Source organism: Bactrocera neohumeralis, unplaced genomic scaffold (genome assembly GCF_024586455.1).
Source record: "Bactrocera neohumeralis isolate Rockhampton unplaced genomic scaffold, APGP_CSIRO_Bneo_wtdbg2-racon-allhic-juicebox.fasta_v2 cluster11, whole genome shotgun sequence".
NCBI classification, from domain to species: Eukaryota; Metazoa; Arthropoda; class Insecta; order Diptera; family Tephritidae; genus Bactrocera; species Bactrocera neohumeralis.
This window is the reverse complement of record NW_026089624.1, coordinates 15,077,441-15,104,703: the sequence shown is the minus strand read 5'-3', so window position 1 is coordinate 15,104,703 and position 27,263 is coordinate 15,077,441. Positions and strand designations below refer to the sequence as shown.

The following is a 27,263-nucleotide window of genomic DNA, read 5'->3' as shown; positions in this document are numbered from 1 at the left end:
CATATCTGTATATATGCAGCATGCTTATTAATAAATAATGTTTTCTCAATGGCTAATAATACTGATTCCATGATTGTTTTGGGAGATTTCAATTTACCGTGCGTATCATGGAAATCTATTGATGATTACACCATTCCTATTACTACTCGCTTATGTTTTAACGAGTTCTTAGATGAAATGTCGGAGTTGGGTCTTAACCAAATTAATTTAATTTCAAACGTGATTGGTAAGTTCTTAGATCTAGTTTATGTTGATAACGCTTCAATGTTCTCTGTTGTCCGATGTGATCCTTTGGTTCGGCCAGAGAACTCGTATCATCCTGCTTTGGAAATTAACATCGAAATCATAGCCAACTTTGCTGATAGTAATACACAAGACCTTTGTTTTCGGTTCAACTTTGCGAATTGATATTGACGAAAGTATAAGAGAAGTTAATGATATAATAACCAGCGCAGCTGTCATAGCAACACCAAACAAAAGATATAATCCGCTTGGCTAAATCAGAAAAATCTCTAATAGAGAAATAGAATGGCAGATAAATCGCTCCCCCTCCACTCAGCTTCAATTGAAAGCTGCGGTAAATTAAAAAATGCGGTCAAACGTGAGGAAGAATTGAACACCGAAATGTATATAAAGAAGCTGTGTCCAAATTCGAAACTGGTTGAAGCAAAATTGCCTTTGGAAAGCTCCAAAGTCCATGACGCCACCAACTGACTCAACATGCCAATACGAGACTTGGGTGGAAATTGGGCTCGAAGTGACGAGTTGCCAAAAAGGCTAATTGTTTTAAATCACCCCAATTTTGCCAAAGAATAACTTAAGCTGTCAATCTTACCCAACACAGCTAAAGAGTCGCTCGAGTGTCTTAAGACCTCACCTTTTGAAATTATTGGTACCATCAAAGAACTTAATCCAAAAAAGGCGTCGGGATATGATAATATTTCCCCAAAAATGCTAATTGAGTTACCAATTATTGCTGTAGAGGTGCTCTCTTTGCTCTTCAATGCAATTCTTAGTTTCGGATACTATCCAATTTCATGAAAAAAAGTCGCAGATTATCTTGAAGAATAACTTTAGATAAACCTGGGAAAGACTTAACACAGCTGTCTTGATAATACAGACCAATCAGTCTTCTACCCTGTCTTTCAAAAGATTATTGATAAAAAAGACTTAATTACTATCAAAGATGACTCCTTTTCTCCATGAAAATAATACAATACCAATGCATCAATTCGGTTTTCGTGCGAAACATGGCACAATAGAGCAAGTAAATAGAATTACTAACGAGATAAGGAAAGCATTTGAGCACAGGGAGTACTGTTCAGCAATATTTTTAGATTTAACTCAGGCGTTTGATAAGGTGTGGCACGAAGGTCTTTTATACAAGATTAAAAAAATTCTACCTTTAGAACTGTATAAAACATTGGAGTCTCATTTAAAAAATAGACGATTTATGGTAAAAGTGGGAGATTTCATATCTGATGAACGACAGATAAGGGCTGGTGTACCCCAGGGCAGTGTGTTAGGCCCAACACTATACATCACATATACAGCAGATCTTCCAACAGCTAATAATGTATTAACTTCAACTTTTGCGGATGACACAGCTATAGTGAGCCGTAGCAAATGCCACATTTTAGCATCACGAATATTAGCGAAGCATTTAAGTTCTGTCGAAGAGTGGCTAGCGAACTGGCGTATAAACGTGAATGAACAGAAGTGTAAGCACATTACATTTTCGCTAAGACCAAAGATGTGTCCGGCAGTAAAAATAAACAATATATTAGTACCCCAAGCGAACGAAGTAACATATCTTGGTATTCACCTAGATAGAAGGCTCACGTGGAGAAAACACATCTCTAGTAAAATAACATGTATGAAGATTAGAGCTGCAAATTTAAATTGGCTTTTAAATAAAAACTCAAAACTTAGCCTAGACAACAAAGTGCTTTTGTATAATGCGGTCATAAAGCCGATTTGGATGTATGGCATTCAACTGTGGGGTACGACCTGTGCAACCAATATTGATATATTACAAAGGTTTCAATCAAAAATGCTTAGAACAATCACATGTTCACCATGGTACATGCGTAACGAAAATATCCATAAAGGCCTTGGTATCCCTATGGTAAAGAAAGAAGTAGAAGACAGCAGAATTAAATATATATCTAAACTCCTAGATCACCCAAACCCTCTGGCTAATGCTTTGGTACATTCCTGCGATCAAACACGACTTAAAAGAAGAGATATGCCTGCGTACTAAGGAGCAACGTATCACCAAAACAGCTCAATCACTTGCTTGAGCCTGTCTAGTTTTTAATTAGATTTAAGATTTTATAACTTATTGTTAGGCTTTAAGAAAAAGCAGATTCAATAAATAAAATAATTTAAAAAAAAACTTTGCGAAAGCTAATTTTAAGAAGTTTAATTACGAACTTTCTAGAGTAACTTGGCCAGATTACAGTGGCAATATTGAATTTAGTGCTTTCCACTTTAATGAAACTATTTTAAACTTATTTGAAAAATATGTTCCGAAGTGTGTTGTTACTCAAAAACTGAGTTCTAGTTTATGGTTTACGAAAGAATTATGTAAATTAAAAAATAGGAAATCTCGGGCTTTTAAACTTAAAAAAAAACTGGTTTAGTTGCTGACTATTCAAAATATTCTAAATTGCGTCGACAATTTGCTGAACTTAACAAAATATGTTATAAAAATTATATAAATAAAGTAAAAAAATAATATTATACGAAATCCAAAATTGTTCTATGGTTTCGTCAACTCCAAACGCAAGATTTCTAATTTTCCGTCCGCTATGAAATATAAGTCTAGTATGTTTAGGGACAATCATACCATTTCTAATATGTTCGCTGAATTCTTTAGGTCCAATTACTCTCCAAAATCTCCAAAAAATTTTCCGCATCAGCACAAGTTATGTCCGATTTCTGTAATTAATGCACCTACCATTTCCGAAGCAGACGTCTTATATCAGTTAAATATATTAGAACAATCATACAATTATGGTCCAGATATGACTCCCTCATGCTTTCTTAAGAAATGTGCAAAAAATATACATATATACCAACCCCTAACAAAACTATTTAATTCATCTCTTATGCAAAGGCTTATTTTTATCCATATGGAAAGTCATTTATAATAATTTTACATAAGAGTGATTTACGTCATCTATTGAAACTATATGAATAGCAAAGTTGTTTGCAATACCTAAACTTTTTGAAGCAATTATAACAGGCGACATAACCTTCCAAATCTCTCCACTAATTTCTTGTTCTCAGCACGGATTTCGTAAAGGGAAATCTACAATAACTAATTTGCTTGAATTTGTATCACATGTATGTATTAACGGGCTTTAGGGAGAATAAGAATACTTATGTTATATACACAGATTTTAGTAACGCGTTTGATAAAGTAAACCATTCAATTCTTTTGAATAAACTTGATCTTCTTGGTTTTCAACCAATATTTCTAAAATAGGTTGCTTCTTATCTTAGTAATAGAATTCAACAAGTCATATTTAACGATACTTTTTCTGACATAATCAATGTTCCTTCAGGTGTTCCTCAAGGTAGCCATCTTGGTCCAATTCTGTTCCTGTTATTTATTAATGACATATCATCTGTTGTTAAGGTTTCAAGAGTTTTATTATATGCTGACGCTGTAAACCTTTTTAAAACGTATACTTCAAACAGCGAAAGATGTCAGTTGCAAACAGACTTAAACAACCTAGTTTCTTGGTGTGATAGAAATGACATGCCATTGAACCTTAAAAATGCAAAACGATGTGCTTTTCGCGTAGAGCTGTAGACCCTACTTCATGCGCAATACAATACTTTAGGTTGGAGCAAGTATGCAGTTTTGTTGATCTGGGAGTAACTATGGACCCCAAACTCAATTTTAATCTTCACGCATCTTCAACGGTTTTTAAAGCACAAAAATTCTTTTTACATCTCAGGTAAGGCCTATATTAGAATATGCTTCTGTGGTTTGGAACCCTAGTTACCAAGTCAATTCGGATAAGTTAGAGTCCGTTCAAAAATAATTTTTACTTTTTGCCTTAAATCATTCCAGTTTAAATCTTCCCCCTTACACTAACCGTTTAAAACTTATAAGTCTCCCGACACTCGCTAGTCGTAGGGAGATGCCTGGTATAATATTTCATGTAAAACTCATGAATGGGCCAGTCTGTAGCCCATCTCTCTTATCTGATATTAATTTTAACATTCCCGCTTGCTCTACCAGGCAGTTTAGACCATTCCTTTAAAATTTCCTAGAACAAATTTTGAGTTAAACGAACCATTCCGCCGCATATGTCATGATTTCAATTCTCATTCCAGCACATTTGATCTAACAGACTCACTCTTTACCATTAAAAAAAGTATTTTATCTACTCTTAACAATAAACATTTAAAAATTATAATCTTGAATCTAATTCTTAATTTTGGCTGTTGAAATTTTTGTTTCTGTAGCTAAGCAGCTTAAGATCGCAACACTTAAAACTCTCTTGCGTTTTATGACTCGGCTAATTCCGCTCGTTCGCGGATTGCGCCCCTCGCGTAGGTTGGGCGGGAGGAGGGTAATCGTTGGGTACTATTATTATTATTATTAAAACTACATGGTGCGTTCCAAAGCAATCAGGACTTTTTGAATCTAGCGCCTCCTGGTGGCGCCGTCTATATATCGACTGGTGCGTTAGAATCTGCTGTCTTAATCGATTGTCCAGTGAGAATTTCATGACATTTTCATCGATTGAAAAGTGAAGTTATTGCGTTTTAAGTGTCAGTATGTTTGTGTTATCGGTGTGAAAATGATCTTCGAACAAAAAGCCAACATTAAATTTTGTTTTAAATTAGTAAAACTTTTGCCGAAACGCTTCAATTGATGAAACAAGTTTATGGCGATGATTAAAAACTTTGAAACGAAACGCCAGAGTGCTGAATGGAAGGTACCAGACGGCTGATTTGTGTTTGTGATTGTCCACAAAGAATTTGTTCCACCCGGCCATAACGTTAATGCGGTATTCTAACTTGGAGTTTTGAAGCGTTTGGTGTGCCAATTCGACGTGTTCGGACCGAATATCGCGAAGATGAAAGTTGGCGTTTGTTGCACGATAATGCGCCGTCTCATCGATCGACGCTTATGACCGATTATTTGACGAAAAATCACATTTTAACCATTAACCACTCCCCGTATTCACTTGATATGGCACCATGCGACTTCTTCCTTTTCGGAAAAATGCATTTGCCCTTGAAAGGAAAGCGTTATGCAGACGTAGAGACCATTCAAAAGGCTTGCACCGGCATACTGGTGGCCATACCGGCCAACGAGCTAAAACACTCGTTCGACATGCTTCTGGACCGTGCAAAAACCTGTATTGAAGCAGAAGAAGACTATTTTGAATAAAATAAATTGACTTTGCCCAAAAACCCATGAAGAGGGTATATTAAGTTTGTCTCGAAGTTTATAACACCCAGAAGGAAGCGTATAAAGTATTTACAGAAATAATCAGTATGTTGAGCTGAGTCGATTTAGCCATGTCCGCCTGTCTGTCTGTCCGTCCGTCTGTCTGTACATATACGAACTAGTCTCTCAGTTTTTAAGATATCCTTTTGAAATTTTGCAAACGTCATTTTCTCTTCAAGAAGCTGTTCATTTGTCGGAACTGCCGATATCGGACCACTATAACATATAGCTGCCTTACAAACTCAATGATCGGAATCAAGTTCTTGTGTGGAAAACTTTCACATTTGACATTGTATCTTCACAAAAGTTGACACAGGTTATTTTCTAAGATAATAATGTAATCTCCGAAGAAATTGTTCTGATCGGTTAACTATAGCATATAGCTGCCATACAAACTGAATGATCGGAATCAAATGGTTGCATGGGCAACTTCCTCATTTGACGATATATCTTCACGGAATTTGGTACGAGTTATTATTCATAGAAATAATGTAATATCGGTAGAAATTGTTCAGATCGGTTAACTATAGCATATAGCTACCATACAAGCTGAATGATCGGAATCAAATGCTTGTATGGAAAACTTTGGCATTTGACTTGGTATCTTCAGGAAATTTGACATGGATTACTATAGCACATAGCTTCCATAGAAACTGAACACATAGTTACTAAAAGAAATGCACATGTGAAGGGTACATTAGCTTCGGTGCAGCCGAAGTTAACGTTTTTTATTGTTTTTTTAAGCCCTGTTTACTTTGGAACGCACCTTGTAAGTTGAAAGTGACCGTTGACAATGTACCTAGTAATATTTAACAAATAATGACCCTTTAGATTATTAAAAAAGCTTAATCATAATCACTACCATATGCAGAATCGTCATTTCCATTTGGGCTCAAGTATGAGGTACTATATGATATCGACTCTACACTCAAACCCGTCGTAGAATTAAATAGTTGAATTGCTTCTGATGACAATGTGCTACTTTTTTCGGCGGATCTAATCTCAAACTAGAAATAACAAACTAGAGATATAACAATTAAAAAATAATAAATAATATCAAATATATAGTCATTTAATATACTATGCAAAGTAATTTTCTTCAGAAACTTCCTATGTATTTGCTAGAAAGTCTTCAAGAGACCAAAAATTCGATGCGACTGCAGCTTGCTCTCAGCACGACCTGTAGGGTCTTCATCGCAACTCGAAATGAAAACGGTCATTAAAAATGCCATGGTGCCTCTTGCAGATTTTGCGAAATATCAATAAATGATACTGTAGTCAACACGAAATCTCAATTAATCTCATAACTTTTAAGGTCGGCAAAGGTAAAATAAAATCGAAAAAAATTGGTTATACATGCTCTTGTTTGACGTATGATTTCGATGGTCATTTGTTATATTGAGAGCAAATGATTCACATAATATATTATACATACCTTCAATAACACCCTGCATTGGACTGAATATAGAAATATATTTTCTTAATCACTGGATAGACACTTTTTGAACTGGCGTAACTCCGAGACGCGACTATTCGACCGACTCTAAGCCGGAAAATACACATAAAAACTCTTTCAGCTTTCTTGACAGTACACTGCAGTGCCCCGTTTTTTATACTCTCGCAACAAGTTGCTAAGGAGAGTATTATAGTTTTGTTCACATAACGGTTGTTTGTAAGTCCTAAAACTAAAAGAGTCAGATATGGGGTTATATATACCAAAGTGATCAGGGTGACGAGTAGAGTTGAAATCCGGATGCCTGTCTGTCCGTCCGTCTGTCCGTCCGTCCGTGCAAGCTGTAACTTGAGTAAAAATTGAGATATCATGCTGAAACTTGGTACACGTATTTGTTGGCTCCATAAGAAGGTTAAGTTCGAAGATGGGCAAAATCGGCCCACTGCCACGCCCACAAAATGGCGAAAACCGAAAACCTATAAAGTGTCATAACTAAGCCATAAATAAAGATATTAAAGTGAAATTTGGCACAAAGGATCGCATTAGGGAGGGGCATATTTTGACGTAATTTTTTTTGGAAAAATGGGCGTGGCCCCGCCCCCTAATAAGTTTTTTGTACATATCTCGGAAACTACTATAGCTATGTCAACCAAACTCTACAGATTCGTTTGCTTCAGGTATTTCCATATACAGTTTAAAAATGGAAGAAATCGGATAATAACCACGCCCACTTCCCATACAAAGGTTATGTTGAAAATCACTAAAAGTGCGTTAACCGACTAATAAAAAACATCAGAAACACTAAATTTTACGGAAGAAGTGGCAGAAGGAAGCTGCACCCAGGCTTTTTTTAAAAATTGAAAATGGGCGTGGCGCCGCCCACTTATGGACCAAAAACCATATCTCAGGAACTACTAGACCGATTTCAATGAAATTCGGTATATAATATTTTCTTAACACCCTGATGACATGTACGAAATATGGGTGAAATCGGTTCACAACCACGCCTTCTTCCAATATAAAGCTATTTTGAATTCCACCTGATGCCTTCTCTGTATAATATAGTATAAGCATTAGGAACCAATGATGATAGCGGAATAAAACTTTACAAAAATACGGTATTTGAAAAATATGTAAATGACGGATAATGAAATCTCGATTATCACTTTACCATGCGAGAGTATAAAATGTTCGGTGACACCCGAACTTAGCCCTTCCTTACTTGTTAAGCTTTAACTTAGTAATATCCAAAAAAATGTTTGGGGTTTTGGCCAACTTTTCAGAAAAATCGGCCACAGTGAATCAAGGCAAATTTAATATACTCAGTTCGCGTTTTAAATAAACATTTAATAAACAATAAATCTTTTTCGAAAAGCAGCGTTGCGTTAAGGTCTGTAAAAAAGGCAAGATGTTATGAAACGCCGCCAGTAATAGATAATTTTGAGTCAGTTGAAGACATTAAACATGAATCGTTACGCGTATTGAAGGTTATTACAGAAATTGGCTATAACAACTGATCCTAGGATTAGCAAAAAAGTGGCCGCACTTTGGGGTTACTTTGAGGGGGATTATATAGATTTTGAAGAATAAATGAAGAAAAAATAATTAAAATTAGGCACAAAGTCTTACTATTTTTGGTTATACTTGTATTGTAGTAGTAAGATCGATCTAGGATATATTTGTGTTCACAATTCATGAAACTATTTTTGATTTTGAATCTCGCCTCACTTATTTTTAAATCTTTATTTGCATTTTACATAACAAAAATGAGGAAACACGAAACAAAATAGCAGTTATATTTATAATGTCAATTGTGTTTTGAATATAAGAATACATTCCAGTTAACAGAAAATAAATTTAGATAGGGTATCTTCATACTCACATTTGCCCATAGAGTCTAAAAGTTTGGCAGTATATTTTTCCCAAACTTCAATTTCCAGAGCTTGATAAAATTTTTACCATTCATTAAATTCTTTATTCCATAATCAAATAGTCATCATATGTTTCTAATTTTTCAGACAAAGCTTCGAAAATATACTAGAAATGTGATCACAGCAATATCTTTTTGCGTGCACCTTTTTGAAATATTGCTTTATCATTCCTAATTTGATCACGTATTACAGCACTGAATTCACTTAAAAAAGCAACTGTGAAGCAGATGACATTCAACCTTCCATTCGGTTTCCCTGGTAGACTGGCACAACTCAAACACAAAGTGATCCATCCTTTACGCTTCTCTTGAACCTGGGGCGCTTTCTATCCTTCTTGCTTCTAAACAGAATAGTAAAAGTAATATTTCTACTGTCCAAGTTCTAGTTGCTGTTGACACTGAGGTTATAGAGGTGAAACATCAGAACATTTAGGTGATGAGACTGATAAAAATCCTGATGATTTTATTCAATCAGAGTTAAATGAGATGGTTTTAGATGCAGGACTATCGAAAGAAGTTTTAAAACTATTAGCGTCAAGATTGATAGAGATAAATTGTCTAGTTCCAGGAATTCTTATAACATAAATAACGGTAATTCAGTTTACTGCTGCGATATTGATGGACTAATAAACGAATATGACATATTTATGAAGTTTAAAAGCAGTTTTTGCTACACAATGGCAACCAATATACTTTTTTACCAATTGCTCAAACCGTAGTATTAAAAGAGGAATACTACAACCCCCAATTTTTACTCAAAAAAATAATTAGAATACATATGATAAACGCATTGGCAATTGTGAGGTGAATTAAAGAGCCCGCGAAAAACGTTATTCGCAAAAAATTGTACGCTTAAGAAAACTTTAACTCCAGGTTCTAAGAATGTCATAAAAGAGAGTCTAATACCAGAAAGTAAATTAATTTTTCCACCACTCCATATAAAACTGGGTCTTGTTAAACAATTGAGAAATACGAAACGCAAATCTTTTAAATACCTTTTCGAAAAAATTTCCAAACTGCCAGAAACGAAAATAATAGAAGGTCACAGACGCTGAATTTGAAGAAAAAATTACCACAGTGGAGAAAGCAGCCAGGAAAAGATATGACAACAAAATTTCAAGGCAATACGATCCTAATAAAGAAAATATTGTTGAAAAAAGTTTTCAAACATTGGAAGCTTAATGAATTACACTTTTTTCATTAACATTTGAATATTTTCCCCAAAATATGGGTGTTTTTAGTGAAAAGATTTCACCACGGTTTACAAGAGCTTAAAAGGAGGTATCAGGCTATTTGGAATGCTTACATATTGGCAGACTACTGTTGGTCACTAAAAAGTGACACATCAAAGCAATTTAATAGAAAAACACTAAAATGATTATTCCAAACTAAAAGAATATGTAAATTTTGAACATAAGCTAAGAATAGTGAGAGGAATGAGGATTAATTTTTAATCAAGCACACTAAAGAGAACAGAACCCTGCTGTTGTTGTTATTGTTGTAGCGGAAGAAAACATTCCTACAGTAATTTCGAGGCATAGTGCCGGATTGACAGTCCTTGGCCGGATAAAAATCCGGGTCCGTTCCTGTTACTTAGACCCGACTGTCGTGGGAACGGTCAGAAGCCTGCTCGTTGTTCCTGGTTATGGCTGAATGTAGGTAATTGCAATATAAAGGGCGCCTTGTTCATATATTGGATATTCATTTAGATAACCTGATACTAAATTCTTGATAACTGATTAACCCTGCTTTCATAACGTTATTTTTAGCCCTTAAAATTATAATGATACATCTGGCAGATGTATCGTTGTTTTTGGACTTTTATGGGATACCACAAAACTTTATACTTAGATAATTTATTTGTTTCTTACTTACTAAATAAATTTCAAAATATTTTCAATTACTTTATTTATTTCTTTTGTTTTTTTTTTAACGAGTTTCGTTTGTTTCAAAACGTCTACATAAAAAAACAGTCTTCTCCGAATGGGACTAAGTGTTTGTTTAAATATTAAAATAAATGTTATTCCTTTTGTTTTTTTATTGACTAAAAAACGCTGGTAACATGTTTTATAGCATTTTTGAACATTTTAAATATTTATATATGTACATGAGTTACAAAGTCAATTTTTGTGTTCGTTACATACGGGCTTTTCACACTTAAAACATTTCATTTTGGACATACGACGAATTTTCGATGGACAAAACGCGCAGTATTTTCTTTTCTTGGAAGAAGGTGGTTCTTCGTTACTATTGCTATCATGGTTGGGTGCTTCCGCAGGCAAAGTAGCTGCAATACTGCATCGCAAACTTTTGGACAATGCTAGTATTTCTCGTCTTTGTTCCATCCAAGGCATTGATAATGGCATAGAGAGTACCTTCATAAACTAATTTCGATTCAACGGCTTTTTGCTCGTGGAAATCATTTTGCGACAGTAAATGACATATACGAGTATACCATCCTTAATGGCTTAGGTTTATATGATGCTGAAGTTAAAGGACCATCAAAGCAAAACATTGTTGTGCCAACTGCTCTTGAGTGCAAGTTTTGCATTTTCTTTTTGGGTCTCTTAGCAAGCTTTTTGGTAGTTATACGGAGGTGAACCAATTGTCGCAAGTAATGTTGCGACAGGTACCACGAAGTATTCACCTAATGGCATCGTTGAAGTTGTTGTTGTCTTGCCCAAATATGGGATAGCATTGAATATATATAATATTTAGTAGCGCTGTCACAAATCATAATGACTTTTATGCTATACCTATTCGGCTTAGTGGCTAAATACATTTTGAAAGAACAACGCCCACGAAAAGCTAAAAGCTATTCGTCGATTGTATTGTACCTTCCTGGAGTATAAATATCGTTGCACTGTTTTATTAAGAGATTCCACACCTTTCTGGCAGGTACAAAAGCATCGGTGGGGAGTAGAGCAAGTCTCAATGCTTTATCATTCGTTCGCAGCATACTAATTAAAAAATTGAACCTATCACGACTCATGGCAGCAATATACTTATCTCCACTGTAGGTTGTATTGAATAACTTACTAGCTGACAAGTGATTATCCTTCAAAACTGTGGTCAAAGTCAGTACTCCAAGAAGAGCACGAATTTCAGTACAATTTGTCAATGCGAACGTCTTGCTAGTCAAATTAGTTGTTCCTGTTAGAGAGATGCATTCGTTCACTGAACTAATTCTGATATTATTTCGTTAGTAAAAAAAAGCATTGAAGAACGAAATCGGATCACATAAGGATTTACATGCTCTTGTGCGACCTTTTATTGTTCGAACAACTTTCATCGATAGAACTCTACCGGCATTTATTCCCATCGAGGTAGACCAGCAATATTGACTTTTGCTCCTTAATGTTGGCTGAAGTACTCTTACATACTATCCTGCTGTCTAAAGACGAACCTTTATTGTTGGTTTCTTCGTGTTTCGGGTCTGGCGATATATTTTCGCGATTATCCTGCACATTAAGATCTTCATCTTAGGCGTCACTTTCTCGCGTCACATCCTTTTCTAATACAGCATCTCCTATTTCACTTTCATTTTCTGCTGAACTACATTCATCTATAATAGATTTGTTCGATAAGCAGCTATTAGCGCGTCGTCTAATATTCCATCTTTTTTTTTTTATTTTGATTTTATTTATACTTATATGTACTAAATTTTAATAAACAACACAGCAACTAATAATCACTCAAAAATAGTAAAAATAAAACAAACCATAAACATACGTGTCGGAGACGTATGGCGTCTCAGCATATACAAAACTTACTACCAAAAGTCATCTACCACTGGAGTGCTGTTTGTAAACATTGATATAAATGCAAATATGCATGCTTCTTCTTCTTCTTTATTGGCGTAGACACCGCTCACGCGATTATAGCCGAGTTAACAACAGCGTGCCAGTCGTTTCTTCTTTTCGCTACATGGCGCCAATTGGATATTCCAAGCGAAGCCAGGTCCTTCTCCACCTGGTCTTTCAAACGGAGGGGAGGTCGTCCTCTTCCTCTGTTTCCCCCGGCGGGTACCACATCGAATACTTTCAGAGCTGGAGTGTTTTCGTCCATTCGGACAACATGGCCTAGTCAACGTAGCCGCTGTCTTTTAATTCACTGAACTATGTCATTGTCATCGTATATCTCATACAGCCGTCGAATGTGATATTCGCCGTGTCCAACGCGCAAAGGACCGAAAACTCTCAACGTCGACTCATCAAGTTGTTGTCATCGTCCAAGCCTTTGCACCATATAGCAGGACGGGAATTATGAGTAACTTATAGAGTTTGGTTTTTGACGTCGAGAGAGGACTTTACTTCTCAATTGCCTACTCATTCCGAAGTAGCACCTGTTGGCAAGAGTTATCCTGCTTTGAATTTCCAGGCTGACATTGTTGGTGGTGTTTACACTGATTCCCAAATATACGAAACTATCTGCAACTTCAAAGTTATGACTGTCAACAGTGACGTGGGTGCCAACGCGAGTACGACGGCTGTTTGTTTGATGACAGGAGATATTTTGTCTTGCCCTCCTTCACTGCCGGACCCATTTGCTTTGCTTCCTTGTCCAGTGTGGAGAAAACAGAACTAACGGCGCGGTTGTTGAAGCCATTGATATCATTGGCATACGCCAGCAGCTGTACACTCTTATAAAAGATTGAACCTGCTCGATTAAGTTCTGCAGCTCGAATTATTTTTTATAGCAGCAGATTGAAAAAGTCGCACGATAGGCAGTCGCCTTGTCTGAACCCTCGTTTGGTATCGAATGGATCGGAGAAGATAACAATTTCAGACAGGCCGGCATAGAGGCAGCTTTTTTGCGTGCTGTCGAAATCAGCTTTGAAATTGACGAAGAGGTGGTGTATGTCGATTCTCCTTTCACGGGCCTTTTCCAAAATTTGGCGCATGGTGAATATCTGGTCAGCTGGTGATATTTTCAGGTCTAAAGCCACACTGATAAGGTCTAATCAGTTTGTTGTCGATGCGCTTTAATCTTTCAAACAATACGCTCGATAGAACCTTATACGCGATGTTAAGGAGGCTTATCCCACGGTAGTTGGCGCAGATTGTGGGGTCTCCCTTTTTGTGGATTGGGCAAAGCTCACTAAAATTCCAATCGTTGGGCATGCTGTCGTTCGACCATATTTTGCAAAGAAGCTGATGCATGCTTCTTATCAGTTCTTTGCCGCCGTGTTTGAATAGCTCGGCCGGTAATCCATCGGCCCCGGTTGCTTTGTTGTTCTTCAGACGGGTATTTGCTATTCGAACTTCTTCATGGTCGGGCAATGGAACGTCTGGTCATCGTCATCGATTGGGGAATCGGGTTCGCCTTCTCCTGGTGTTGTGCATTCACTGCCATTCAGCAGGCTGGAGAAGTGTTACCTCCATAATTTAAGTATGCTCTGGGCATCGGTGACTAGATCACCTTTGGGGGTTCTACAAGAGTATGCTCTGGCCTTGAAACCTTCAGTTAGCCGCCGCATTTTTTCGTAGAATTTTCGAGCATTACCCCTTTCGGCCAGCTTGTCAAGCTCTTCATACTCACGCATTTCGGCCTCTCTCTTTTTCTGTCTGTAAATGCGTCTTGCTTCCCTCTTCAACTCTCGCTATCTATCCCATCCCGCACGTGTTGTGGTCAATCGTAACGTTGCGAGCTAGGCAGTCTGTTATCTCTCCGCTGCGACACGGCACTCCTCGGCGTACCAGCTGTTTTTTTGCATTCTCCGAAAACCAATGGTTTCGGTTGCAGGTGTACGTAAGGAGTTTGAAATGCCGTCCCACAGTTCCCTTCTACCGAGTTGTTGACGAGTGCTCTCAGAGAGCAGCAGTGCAAGTCGAATAGAAAATATAAATAGAGGATACTTGGTCACAGACCGGAAGTCGTTAGCTGCTTGTGCCATATGTAAAAGAATCGTTTCTGGCCACTCCCAAGTGGATGGCGATCAGAGAATTTTCCTCACTTGCGTGACCTTCTAAGCAAAGCAGCGTTAACGAAAACCCTCGTGAAACATGTTTCAAGCGAATTCGGCATTTTGAATTTTCAAAATCTAAGCTCAGATTCGTAATCAGCGACCTAAAGAACCCTCGAGTAACAAGTTTCAAGCAAATCCGTAAATATTTAAAAAAGTGTAAAAAGTAGAATTTACCACTCAAAATTCGCCATGTTTTTGGAGGATTGTGAAAGTAAAACCTCAACGACTTTTTTTTTGTGGAGCTGTGCAGTCATTTATGTATATACAATATAATTTAATATCTTATAATTTATCAATTGGCATTCAGTCTAATTGTCTGCATTCCACTCGGTATGCAAAGACTACTACGAGGTTTCGCTAACATAATTGAGTAATAACGCTTTTTTATATTTACGTTCTACAGTTGTTTATATTATGTAAATGTTGTAATTTCTCTTGGTGTACAGCTCTACAAAAACAAAAAAACATTTATTGCTCATCCACAATCCAGTCATGGTAAGGGTACTTTTCGCGCATTCACACGTCACGTTATTCTAATTCTCAGCCTCCATGGCACAAATATGTGCAAAATTAGGCGAAACGTTTTAAGGTTTTACTAAAAATAAAACGTGGAGATATCTAGAATTACGGTCTGCAAAATGTCCTGTTTTACTCAATGGAAATTTCGCTTTCGTTTCAAAACTAATTTGCATGGAATGTTGACAAATAATTATTGTTACAGTCTGCCAATAGATGTGAATAAGAACGTGAAATATTTACACCAAAGTGAGGAAATGAACTCACTGGTCTAATTCGCGATCAAGCTAGGAATGGAGAGACAATTTGTCTTTAGTTTTAGTGATTTTTTTTCTAGAAAATTCCCGACTAAAAGGCGAACTATTTATTTGTCCTCAAATACAGCAAATCATTAAATAAACAGATTTTATCAAAGTTATGACTGTTCCGAAAAGTAAAAGTACCTATAGCTTGGAAAAGTTTAGTGTTGATAGTCCAAATTTTCCTAAGTAATCATAAAGCTCCAAATTTTAAAGAAGTTCAAGTCGAATATATTGCGACATACTTCAAGATTATAAGATAAATATAGTATCAAGTTAGATTATACTAGCAATAAATTAGGTATTTATGGTGCGAAAAAAAGAGAGCTGTTAAAAGTGATGGAAGAGAGATATCAAGGTTGATTGAAAAAAGACACAGCTTACGAGGTTGTAGCCGAGTTAACAACAGCGCGTCAGGACGGGAATAATGAGTGACTTATAGAGTTTGCTCTTTGTTCGTCGAGAGTGGACTTTACTTCTTAATTGCCAACTCAGTCCGAAGTATCACCTTTTGCAAGACTTATTTTGAGTTGGACTTCCAGGCTGACAGTATTGTTGGTATTAATACTGGTTCCAGCCAACTCGCGAGAGCGACGGCTGTTTCACATACCTATACTTTCATGTACCAAATACAAGTATAATAATTTCTATCAGTAGCAAGAAATTTTCTGTTTCGTGCAAACCATTAGCCGGTTACGTTTTCAGATTTAGTTATAATAAATACTAATTATAGTTGATAAAAGAAATGCACCTGTGAAGTAAATTACATGGTCATATCGGTCAATATCTGAAATATCTTAAAAATATATTTTCTAAGATTTTGTACTTAATATCAAAAATATAAGAAATATTTCCTTCTTAATTATATGCTTCGCTTGGCTTAAAATCCGATTTCTTTAATCACAAGTATGTAATCTTAAGAATCTAACACGCCTAAGAGATTTCATACACAGTATAAAAAAAATTCGGACATTTGGTTTTTACACAAATTTCGGCTCTCAAAATTGACTACATAATGAAGAAATAATGGGTTGTCAAAAAAGTCTTGCGGTAGTTTCGCTAGTTGGCGCTGAAAGCGCGTAGTTCTAGTTTTATTCGTCGCATCGGGTCATGCTATACCTTTTTGGAAAGCTCATTTCACGCGCTAACACGTGTTTGATTGGTTGTCGTTTCTTTTAAGTCGTTCGTGAGTTATAGCGTCGCAAACATGGAGCAAAATAAAGAGAAAATACGGCATATTTTACAGTACTACTACGATAAAGGCAAAAAAGCATCTTAAGCCGCCAATAAAATTTGTGCAGTTTATGGACCCGATACAGTTTCCATTTCCACCGCACAACGATGGTTTCAACGTTTCCCTTCTTGTGTAGAGGTGGTCGAAGATGCGCCACGCTCCGGAAGGCCTGTCGTCGAAAATTGCGATAAAATCGCTGAATTGGTCGAAAGAGACCGGCATAGTAGCAACCGTAGCATCGGTCAAGAGGTGGGCATGAGTCATCAAACCGTTATAAGCCATTTGAAGAAGCTTAAAGTCACTAAGAAGCTCGATGTATGGGTGCCACACGAATTGACGCAAAAAAACATCTTTGACCGTATCGACGCATGCGAATTGCTTCTGAATCGCAACGAAATCGACCCGTTTTTGAAGCGTATGGTGACTGGCGATGAAAAGTGGGTCACTTACGATAACGTAAGGCGGAAACGGTCGTGGTTAAAAAGCAGTGAAGCGGTCCAGACGGTGGCCAAGCCTTGATTGACGGCCAGGAAGGTTCTTCTGTGTGTTTGGTGGGATTGCCAGGGAATAATCCACTATGAGCTGCTCCCCTATGGCCAAACGCTCAATTCGGACCTGTACTGCCAACAATTGGACCGATTGAAGGCAGCACTCATGCAGAAGAGGCCATCTTTGATCAACAGAGGCCGAATTGTCTTCCATAAGGACAACGCCAGGCCACACACATCTTTAGTGACGCGCCAGAAGCTCCAGGAACTCGGATGGGAGGTTCTTTTGCATCCACAAGACTTTTTTGACAACCTATTATTTATAAGTTCACATAAGTAACAGAATTTTTAATTTACATTTTAGAACCTTGAAACGGATGACCAAGAACCAATGTTAAGAGCAGATGTCGAACTTTTTCAAGGAAAAATCGTTTTCAATTTAGATGGTAATGCATTCATAATCGCTACAGAAAGCTCGACGCAAGATTCAATTTTGAATGGTAAGCAGATTTTTTACATATTCTATTATCATATTTTCTAAGAATGCGCTTATATTCAAATTTCTGTGCTGATTATTATTTGTTAGTTTAACCCTCACCAATTAAACAAAGCTCTTATTTATAATATTTTTTTTAGAAAATATAAGTAGATTGTTAGAGCTAGTAATAAGCACTGAAGCTATTAGGAGTTATATTCATTCGAAATTTTCAAAACTAATGGACTATATTTTTGGTTTGCTGGCCACCAAAGGAATGAAGCAGGAGATTTCTTCAAACTGTAAATCTGTTGGGCCACTTAGTGAAAGCATTTGAAGTACTTTAACAAACAATGGACGGAAAATTTGTATTCATACATGAGGAACTTCAAATTGATCTGGTGTTTCTAAGTCCTCTTATTTTTTGTTTAAGTTTGCTATGAAATTTGTAGCTACCAGAAATAAACGTGTGAAACCGCCTGTCCATATACATATATGCGAACTACTCTTATAGTTTTTAAAATATCGATCTGAAACGTTCTTCTCTTTTTAAGAAGCTGCTCATTTGTCGGAACCGACGATTTCGGATTACTATAGCATATAGCTGCCATACAAACTGGCCTTTTTTATTTGACGAGAAATCTGGCAGGGAATATTGTCTACAGCAGTGATGAAATCTCCGAAAAAAAATTTCAGATCGGATCACTATAGAATATAGCTGTCATTTAAATAGACCCATAGAGAAGGAAGTGACAAGATGATTCCACGTCGCCTTTCTCCATCCTTGTGAAGAGTATTATTCGCAAATGATGGTAGCTGTGTGGACTAAGTATATTAAAAACTCCTTTTAAAGTCTGAACAGTCAGAAAAAACTTAAGACTTTTACTAATTATAAAGAAGTTTATTAGTGAATTATTTATTTTGTTGTCATTAAATGCAGATTTTACAATACAAATTTATAATGAAACAAGTTAGCTATAAGCTATTTCTTGGTGCACTTTGCAAAGTATTTTTATGTACGAAAAATAATAAATTTTTTTTTGGAGTAATAATTAAGCCTTGCTCCATATAATGTTTATGTTAAAAAATACTAAAAGTACTTGGTAAAAATGTATGAAATTGATTCAGACCATCCCCTAATCCCCATCGTAAGTGACGTAATAATGTTCGTTATTGCATTTGACTCTATGCTGAATACTATATATCAGTCACTACGTTAGATATATCACAAAAGTTAACTGGTTATGTTTCCTTTGAGAGGGTTTTATAATTTTATGTCCAAAATACAATAATGTATGTATGCGGTTTATTATACGAGGAATGAAAGTAAGTGGAAATATTGCCTAAAATAAAATTTGAATTTGTGTCAAAATTAGAACAAATAAGCTTAGCATCGGGTCATACCTCTAACATCAATGTTATGATGTTAATAGAAATGTCAAATATAGTATAATCAATCTGATACCAAAAACTTGCGTCAATGGTTTTATCAGTTGAAAATTTGGTCTATTATTAAACAGTTGTTTTAAAAGAACTATACTTTAAACATTTTTGAAGACATAATTTTAATTTCTTCAAATTGCGAAATCATCTAGAGTTCGGATGTGGACGAAATCAGCCCCTCTTTACTTTATTTGATTATAAGTTATTCCTAAATAATAGACAATTCAACTAATTTTTTAGTTCTGAATTTCATGCCATGAATTAACAGCAAAAACAGTACAAAAAACGACTGAATCTAAGCAATTACTGGCGTCAAACGTGGTTGGGGAAACAAATATTGCAACTATAAACTTAACAACAACTACTGTAGCAAGTGCGACAACAACAACATTGAATACATCATCGACTACGTTAGAGGAAGCACCAGGTGGTCAAGATGGACAAAGACCCGATGCGTTAAAATGCAGCGCAAGCCCTCGTATACATTCATTTCGAATTGTGAGTGCTCAGGATGCTACAACTGCCAACGTTGCTAACACTACCGCCACCGACAAAAGCAGTGTGGAGAAAACGGAGTTCAGAAAATTGTATATCGAACAGCAACAGCGTAGCCGATACAGCACTTTTGACGACAACGATAGCGATAGTAGTAATGGCCACAAAATATCTTCCAAAATACAAAAGCCGATATTGATGTGTTTTATATGCAAACTATCATTTGGGAACACAAAATCATTTAGCTTACATGCTAACACAGAACATCAACTGACACTACAAGCAAAAGAACAGCATTTATTAAACCGCGAATACTCGAGCGTAATTATACAGCCGCAAAATATGGATGAACGGCCGCAAATATCATTCCTTGAGCCAATTGATGTGCTCAATGTAATCCAAAACGACAATTTAAATTCTGAGACTGATATTCAATTTAATGAGGGTACATCACAGGTATTTTCTTGTAGAATAGATAGTACGGTTGATACTTCCAACTCTGAGAAATCGACTGCAGGATGTGTAATACGTGAAAAATCGGAAAAACCAGCGCCAATATCGTCACACTCTAATTCACTATCGCCATCTTCACCGTCAACTTACCCAGAGTCATCAGTAGTTCCAAAAACGCAGACAGCGTTGTCACCATCAAAAACAGTACCAAATACGTTGTCCAGCGCAATAGAATGTATTAACGATAGCCATCTATTGCTAACAACCTCATTCTCCAAATGTATGCTCCAGGAGCAGCAATATGAGGTGAACGTTCCTGTGCCAACGATAGCAGTAACAACACTGTTATCAGGCCCTAAATTTGACAGCAGTGAACAACAACAGCAGCAAAAAATTAAGGCAAGTGCACCCATAGAATCCGTCGACAGTACAGTCCAAAGTGCATCGATATCACCACCACTTTTTCCCTCAACAGAAAATATGTTAGGAGCTTCCACACTGTTATTACCAAAAAAAGAATCAGAAAATATTACTAAACTGGACGAGACACATAGTTTTGACACTAGAATTACATCTGGCAGCGTTTTATGCTCAAATGCTGATGTTCAATTGAAGCCCAGATTGATAGCGTCCCCAATCCCTACAACCAAAAACACCTCTATGACCTGTGATATGGGCAATAATGACAAACGCGGTTTATATTCAGACATCCTTAGCCCACCTTTGTCAACATTTCGGGAAAGCCATGATAAAATGCTGCAAATGTCCACATTAGCAGCTAATGCTCCAATTACTCAAGGTGACTGTGAACATTTTCAAGAGCCTTCAGGAACAGTATCAGAGGAAGATAATATGTTGAATTCAACAGATACACTGGCAGCCACAGTTACATTTTTGCAGCAGCAGCAACGAAAAATTGCAACAATGTCCAGTAGCTCCTTTGACCCCCCTCAACCGGGATTAGTGACCATTGCACCCACGCCTACTCAACTCAGCTGCTTACAAGCTTCTTTGGCAGCTTTATCTGATGACCTAAATTTCAACTGTGGTACTACAGATGCACACAAAACTAACGCTAAATTGTTCACTGATTTTTTGCAACAGCATCTTACTTTACAGCAGCAAAAAGCCTTTTCCGACATTAGTGGCAATTATTCCGAACATGCCGACCATAACGATGGCGAAAATTGCGAAATTCAACAATTAAAGACGCCTCCATATCACATTTCAAACCACCAGTTTACCAACAACACGTCGCAATTCTCGCCAAATCGCAATAATGGTAGTTGTACCAATAGCGCTATTATGAAATCTCCTGCACACATGGCCACATCTCCTACAGCTGTCAATGTCTCAACTGCGGCAGTAACAGTGACAGCGACAACCCAGCAACAACATGCAGCTGCTGCTGTAGCAGTCGCTGCTGCAGCAGCAGCAGCGGCCGCAGTCTCAGTGGCTAACAATACCCCAAGTTTTACTATCGGCGCATGTTCGGACCACATCAACGGACGGCCATTAGGCGTTGAATGCGCTCGGTAAGAATACTCTATTACTTGATCCCTTGACATAGACACAGCTTTTAAAATAGTAAATGTATTGCGAATATTATCATTTAAAATTTTTTAAGTTTATGATTGTATATGTATATATTTTACTATATGTATTATGTGGAGTTATTAATCAATGATCCCTGTATATTCTTGTTTCCAGCCATTTCGCAATAGCAACATACCCTGGATCTAAACGAACGTACGTAGACCCAGAGAGATGTTTTGAAAATACTGGAAGCAAGAATTTCAATGGTTCATACTAAAAGAGCAAACTTTATATGAAATGGTTATAACCACCCCCTTGAACTATTTACGTTACATTTATCACCCCTGGTAGCGAAATACGCCTTGATAAAAAAAATTCTTTAGAAGTATAATACTGTCGCCAATCTTCCACTCAACTGCATTCCTTAACATTGCTGAAAGAATATACCTATACGACTTAGTTAGCCAAGTCTAAGGAAAGAAACAGAGGATACAGAATGACTACAATGGCAGAAAGACTACATGATAGAATTTAGGACTTCAGATGTAGCAAAGCTTTGGCGAAGTATCTTATCCAAATGAACACAAATAATCACGACATCAACGTTTAATCTAAAATTTACAGATCCAAATGGGCTTAGATAACCGATACAATAGACCTTGGCCGAATAAAATCCGGTCAATTTCGTTAACCTAGAACCGGCTGTCGTTCTGGATAATGTAGCAAGTTAAACTCCTTTTTATCAAAAATCGACCAACCCGAATCTTCGGCATATATTATTATATTATAAGACAGTGCTACAATATTCGAATATATTGTTCTGATCAAAATCAAGTATTCAAATATTCTGGCTTCGGTTCGACCGAACTCAATGTACTATATTTCTAGTTCGTATATATTTCCTTTGCATGTTTTAAATATTTTTATGCTTAATCAAATAAATGAGCACGTTATCGGAGCAACGTATATCGTACTTACACATAGCAAGCGTTAATTGCCTCTAGGATATTTTGCATAGCTTTCAATGAATTCATACAATAGGCAATTACTTGGGACTTCATAAACTCATTGCTTAAATTATTTCATCAAAGTATTGAAAAACTTCGTACATACATGCCTACATAACTGCCTTTTCTATGACGCATCGTGGGATTCCATCCCCTTCTGCAGAATTAAGCGTACGTTTTGCCTCGTTTGCATCTCTGGGGAATTACGGAAATCCCAACACACTAACCAAACGTAAAACCGATGAAGCAATCTCAATTAAATCAAATACGCAACCTCTTTCATAACATAAATGAACAATTGCATGAATATAAATAAAAATATGTCCCGTATTGTTACAACAGACTGTATCGCAGCTGATACAGCGGCAGGCATACAGTAAACTCACCTACCCAGTGTTGCGGGTATCTCATTAGCTACCGATTTGCACAGCCCCAAATGCTCTTCACAAAAGCATAGAATAAATATGCATGAGCATTGGTAATTTTTTATTATCAGTAATTACTATTATTATTAAGAGTGTGTCGATACTTGAGAGACCATACAATTTCTGGTAGCAACAGCACACAGATAAATGCGAAATTAATATAAAAACAAAATTAAGAATCAAATATTTATGCAATTGGAATACACTGTATTATAGTATATGAAATAATCATATTATTCATCTGAATAAATAATATAAAAAGTGGATATATTAATTGAAATTACATTGCCGAATTAATCTAAAAGTCTTGTCATATAAATAAATAAAATAATGTTAAAATCTCCCAATACTTATCTCTTGTTTGTTTATGTGGCAGGTGCGAAATGATTTTAAATTCAACGCGACTTAACACCGGCGTTCAAATGTCAACTCGCAATTCTTGTAAAACATTGAAATGTCCTCAATGCAATTGGCACTACAAATATCAGGAGACACTCGAGATTCATATGCGTGAAAAACACCCGGATGGTGAGAGTGCTTGTGGCTACTGTTTGTCAGGTAAGTAAACTTATTATGTTTCATCTATCAAGTCTTTTCATGACACGGATATTCCAACTCATTTTATATGACTGTTACTTGCAATAACTCAATATATATACATAGTAATTTATTGTTTTTGCATTTTTTGAGAAAATTTACCACAGTAAGTACATTATGGGGTTAAGAGAAGATGGATAGAAAATTGGTTAAGTATTAAGTTTCATAATTATATTAAAACCCAAATAATTAGGTTAGGTCAGTCTAGTTGGCTAATGACCCACGTAGATACTAGTTTGGTATTTTGTTATATCAGATGAAGTTCCGCTGTGAGGCCCATGAAGAGAAGTCATCCTTTATGATACCTGGGCTTGACGTGAATTTCAATAGACTCTGTGACCGTTCTTCTCAATTTGTCAGCCCCATTATGCAATCGTGTGCCGCCGCGTGTTAGTAACCAGCGTGTATTCCGATCTTGTTTCTGCAGTCCATTCTATCCAGTGTCAGTAGGAATTTTGTGTACTTCTGGTCTACCGTTGTACACTTGTTCCAACGTGTTTTGATTTTCCTTACCATGCTTCTGTCCAGATAGTCGTATAGACAATGTTGCCCACATAAATGTTGACTCTGGAGTTGTCTCTAAGAGAGGCTAGCTTCGCGGCTTTCGCAATAACAAAGACCTTTGCTTGAAATATACTTCAGTGGCGCGGCAGTTTGCTGTCCAACGCTTTCCCAAGGTGCTTGGTGCGGTCCATGAGAGAGAGTTGTGTCACATTTACCGAAGGTTACCTCCATGGAGAGATTTTGCATTTTCTTGTGAATACAAGAATATCCGCTATTTCTGGCTTCAACTCCAGACCCGCAGGGGAGATTTGTATGCATCGAAGAATCGGATTGCCCATTTTATTTTATTATCCGCAATGATGTTTTCGAGAAAGTTTTCATCAGTATTCAGCTGGGACTTACCTAGACTTATTCCTTACAGCAAGAAAAGTGCACGCTGACTAGGTCTTCTATTGAGTCCTCACAGTTGTCTCTTCGCTCTCCGCAGCTCTTGCGAATTAGACTGAGAGAGGCGAGGCTTTTAGACAGGAATAATGGGATGCCCAACTTATTCCAGTGTGAGAGCGCCTCAAAATAAGCGTTTTTTATAACATTTTCCATTGTGGCCACATCGAACAAAATAAGAATTTTTGGGCATTTAAATTAAAACGCACAACGTTTATTACGATTGCAAATTATTATATATTGGACTTTTAATATATGGCGAAACCACTTAAATCCTTTTTTATGATTTTATGATATATTAAAACAATTGACTTTCGATCTTTCAATACTTAATAAGGTGAATTAAGCCTGTTAGTTGTCAATTAATGAATGTTTTTAATCATTTGTAATAGAAAACGATTTCTATTATGCATCAAATTACAAAACGTTTCATGAAATATGTTTAAATTTCGCATTTTCTTTGATTTTTATTGTTTTAAATTTTTATTAACGATCTTGAACGGCGGCAACAAATTTCTCCGTTCACATATATTTTGGTATAATTTCAATCTGGCCGTTCCAGTCATTCCAATTGCAAAACGTCAAAACCTACCCAATCCAGTCAACTGTCAAAGTTCGGTAGGTAAGCGGCTCTCACATTTCCAGTGACAGGAGAGTTGGGCATCCCATTATTCCTGCTTTTAGATAATAGTTTCCTGAGCTTTACCACATCGTGGGCCTTTTTAAAGCTGCCACAAATTTCATCCAGGATTTTTGTCTTGTCCTGCGCACCAACTTTTTGTATTCCCTCAGGACATCTTAATACTTCTTCCAGAAGTCCTCGTTTTCTGCTAGCTTGGCTCAGTTGAAAAACTCCCAGGGCTGCAAAAATCGACTCGGTTCAGTTCAGTGGTTCGAACCACTTAGAAAGCACCGCAGTTCGGTTCAAATGGTTCAGTTTTGTTATAATAATAGGTATAAAAAACCCCATATGCATATACATATGTATGTACGAAAATAAAATGTTTTTTAAATGAGATCAAATTCATGTTTAATATTTATTAAGACTTTGCAGCGTTAATTACCAAAATGAGTACATTTACCTCACCTAGTGTGAAACATACCAATAGTTGTTATATTATATATGTACATTAGGCCAGGTCGATTTGTGGGTAAGCAAAAAATCGCCCATTGCTCTATGAAAATCATATTCTAGGGATCCAAATAAGATACTTTGCCGAAGGAACCATACCTCTGAAACGAATTTTGATGTCCCCCAATTTGGGTCCAACTTTTGGGTAGGGGCAAATTTTGAAAAATCCCACTTTGACCCATTTAGAGTGCTCCAATCGAGTCCAAATGTATGACCACCCATGCCAGTGGCACACCCCCTGGAACTCCCCTGGGGGTTCTCCATACAATAATTTCAAAAAATCACCATTTTTGGTGATTTACTGGAAAAAATCAGCTAAATTGCTATGTTTTTTCTTAATTTTTTTTTATTTATTTATAAAAATATCTATTTTTTCTCTTAAGAAATTTATTTAGTCAGAACATATGTAAATGAAAAAAATTAATTTAAATGAGTTATAGAAAAGAAATTAATAAAAATTATTGGTTGAAGTCTTTTTTACTTTCAAGTCTGGACAATTGCGCACGGCTCTCTAATGTCGTCGCCATAACAGCCTCTACATTTTCCGGTATAACCCGTTTGGAAACGCTAGCTAGCAATTGAACATGTCGTTCCGTTCCTTGTATGTGTGATGGAATTTTTGGATCATTAAACGGTGGATCATCCTGATTTAAATATTCTTTCAATGTATCGTACGGAATGCTTCGCGTGAATGGTGGTTCAAATACGATATTTATATCATTCAAATTGATCATTTCCGTATAACTTGTGCAATTAAAGTTTATATCTGGTTTTTTATAAACTCTAAGTACCATTGTCTCGTCAACATCGGTTCGATAGAGCAGAATTTTCTTGATGGCACAGTCGCGCTTTTCTTTCCTATCAGCAAACAACATTGATAACAAGATATTTTCCGAATGCGCATAATATGAATTATCATTATTTACTTGGCTGAAAATTTTGCGTAAACGAGGTTCTTCAAATCGTGACCAACCAATGAACTTGAAAAATAATGCACTGCCGTACACGACAGAGCTGTAATACTTGATATTGAAGTACATTGGCACATAACATTTAATTATAAATTCAACCAGAATTCTTAAATTTGCATCTGGATTTTCCGTTGTCACATATAATCGCAATAATCTAGCGGCCTTGGTGAGCCACCGAGAATGTACAATTTTCCCTGGTTTGATGTTAGCCAGATCCACCGGAACCACGCCGCTAGAAATTGCATGGGCCATGTCGTATAAGTACTTCGAATCGGTGGAAAATTCTTATTTTTCTGGAGCAGGGGGCATATTTTGCAACTCAATTTTCTGGAAGCCGTCCACCGCCTAAAAATATATAATAATAAAATAATTAACAACTAAGGAAGGGCTAAGTTCGGGTGTCACCGAACATTT

The 27,263-nt window shown here is 36.6% G+C and overlaps 1 protein-coding gene across 14 annotated transcripts in view; it reads left to right on the top strand.

Annotated features, from left to right (window-relative positions):
• LOC126766083 (zinc finger protein 2) overlaps positions 1-27,263 on the top strand; it is a 366,591-nt gene that overhangs the window by 128,729 nt on the left and 210,599 nt on the right. For all 14 annotated transcript variants that reach the window (XR_007668700.1, XR_007668702.1, XR_007668701.1 and 11 more), the window contains exons 4-6: positions 17,732-17,867; positions 19,554-21,768; positions 23,578-23,759. Coding sequence is in view for 11 of the 14 variants with exons in the window: in XM_050483803.1 (XP_050339760.1) it covers positions 17,732-17,867; positions 19,554-21,768; positions 23,578-23,759 (2,533 nt within the window). In the remaining 3 variants the exon portion in view is untranslated. The remainder of the gene's footprint in view (positions 1-17,731; positions 17,868-19,553; positions 21,769-23,577; positions 23,760-27,263) is intronic.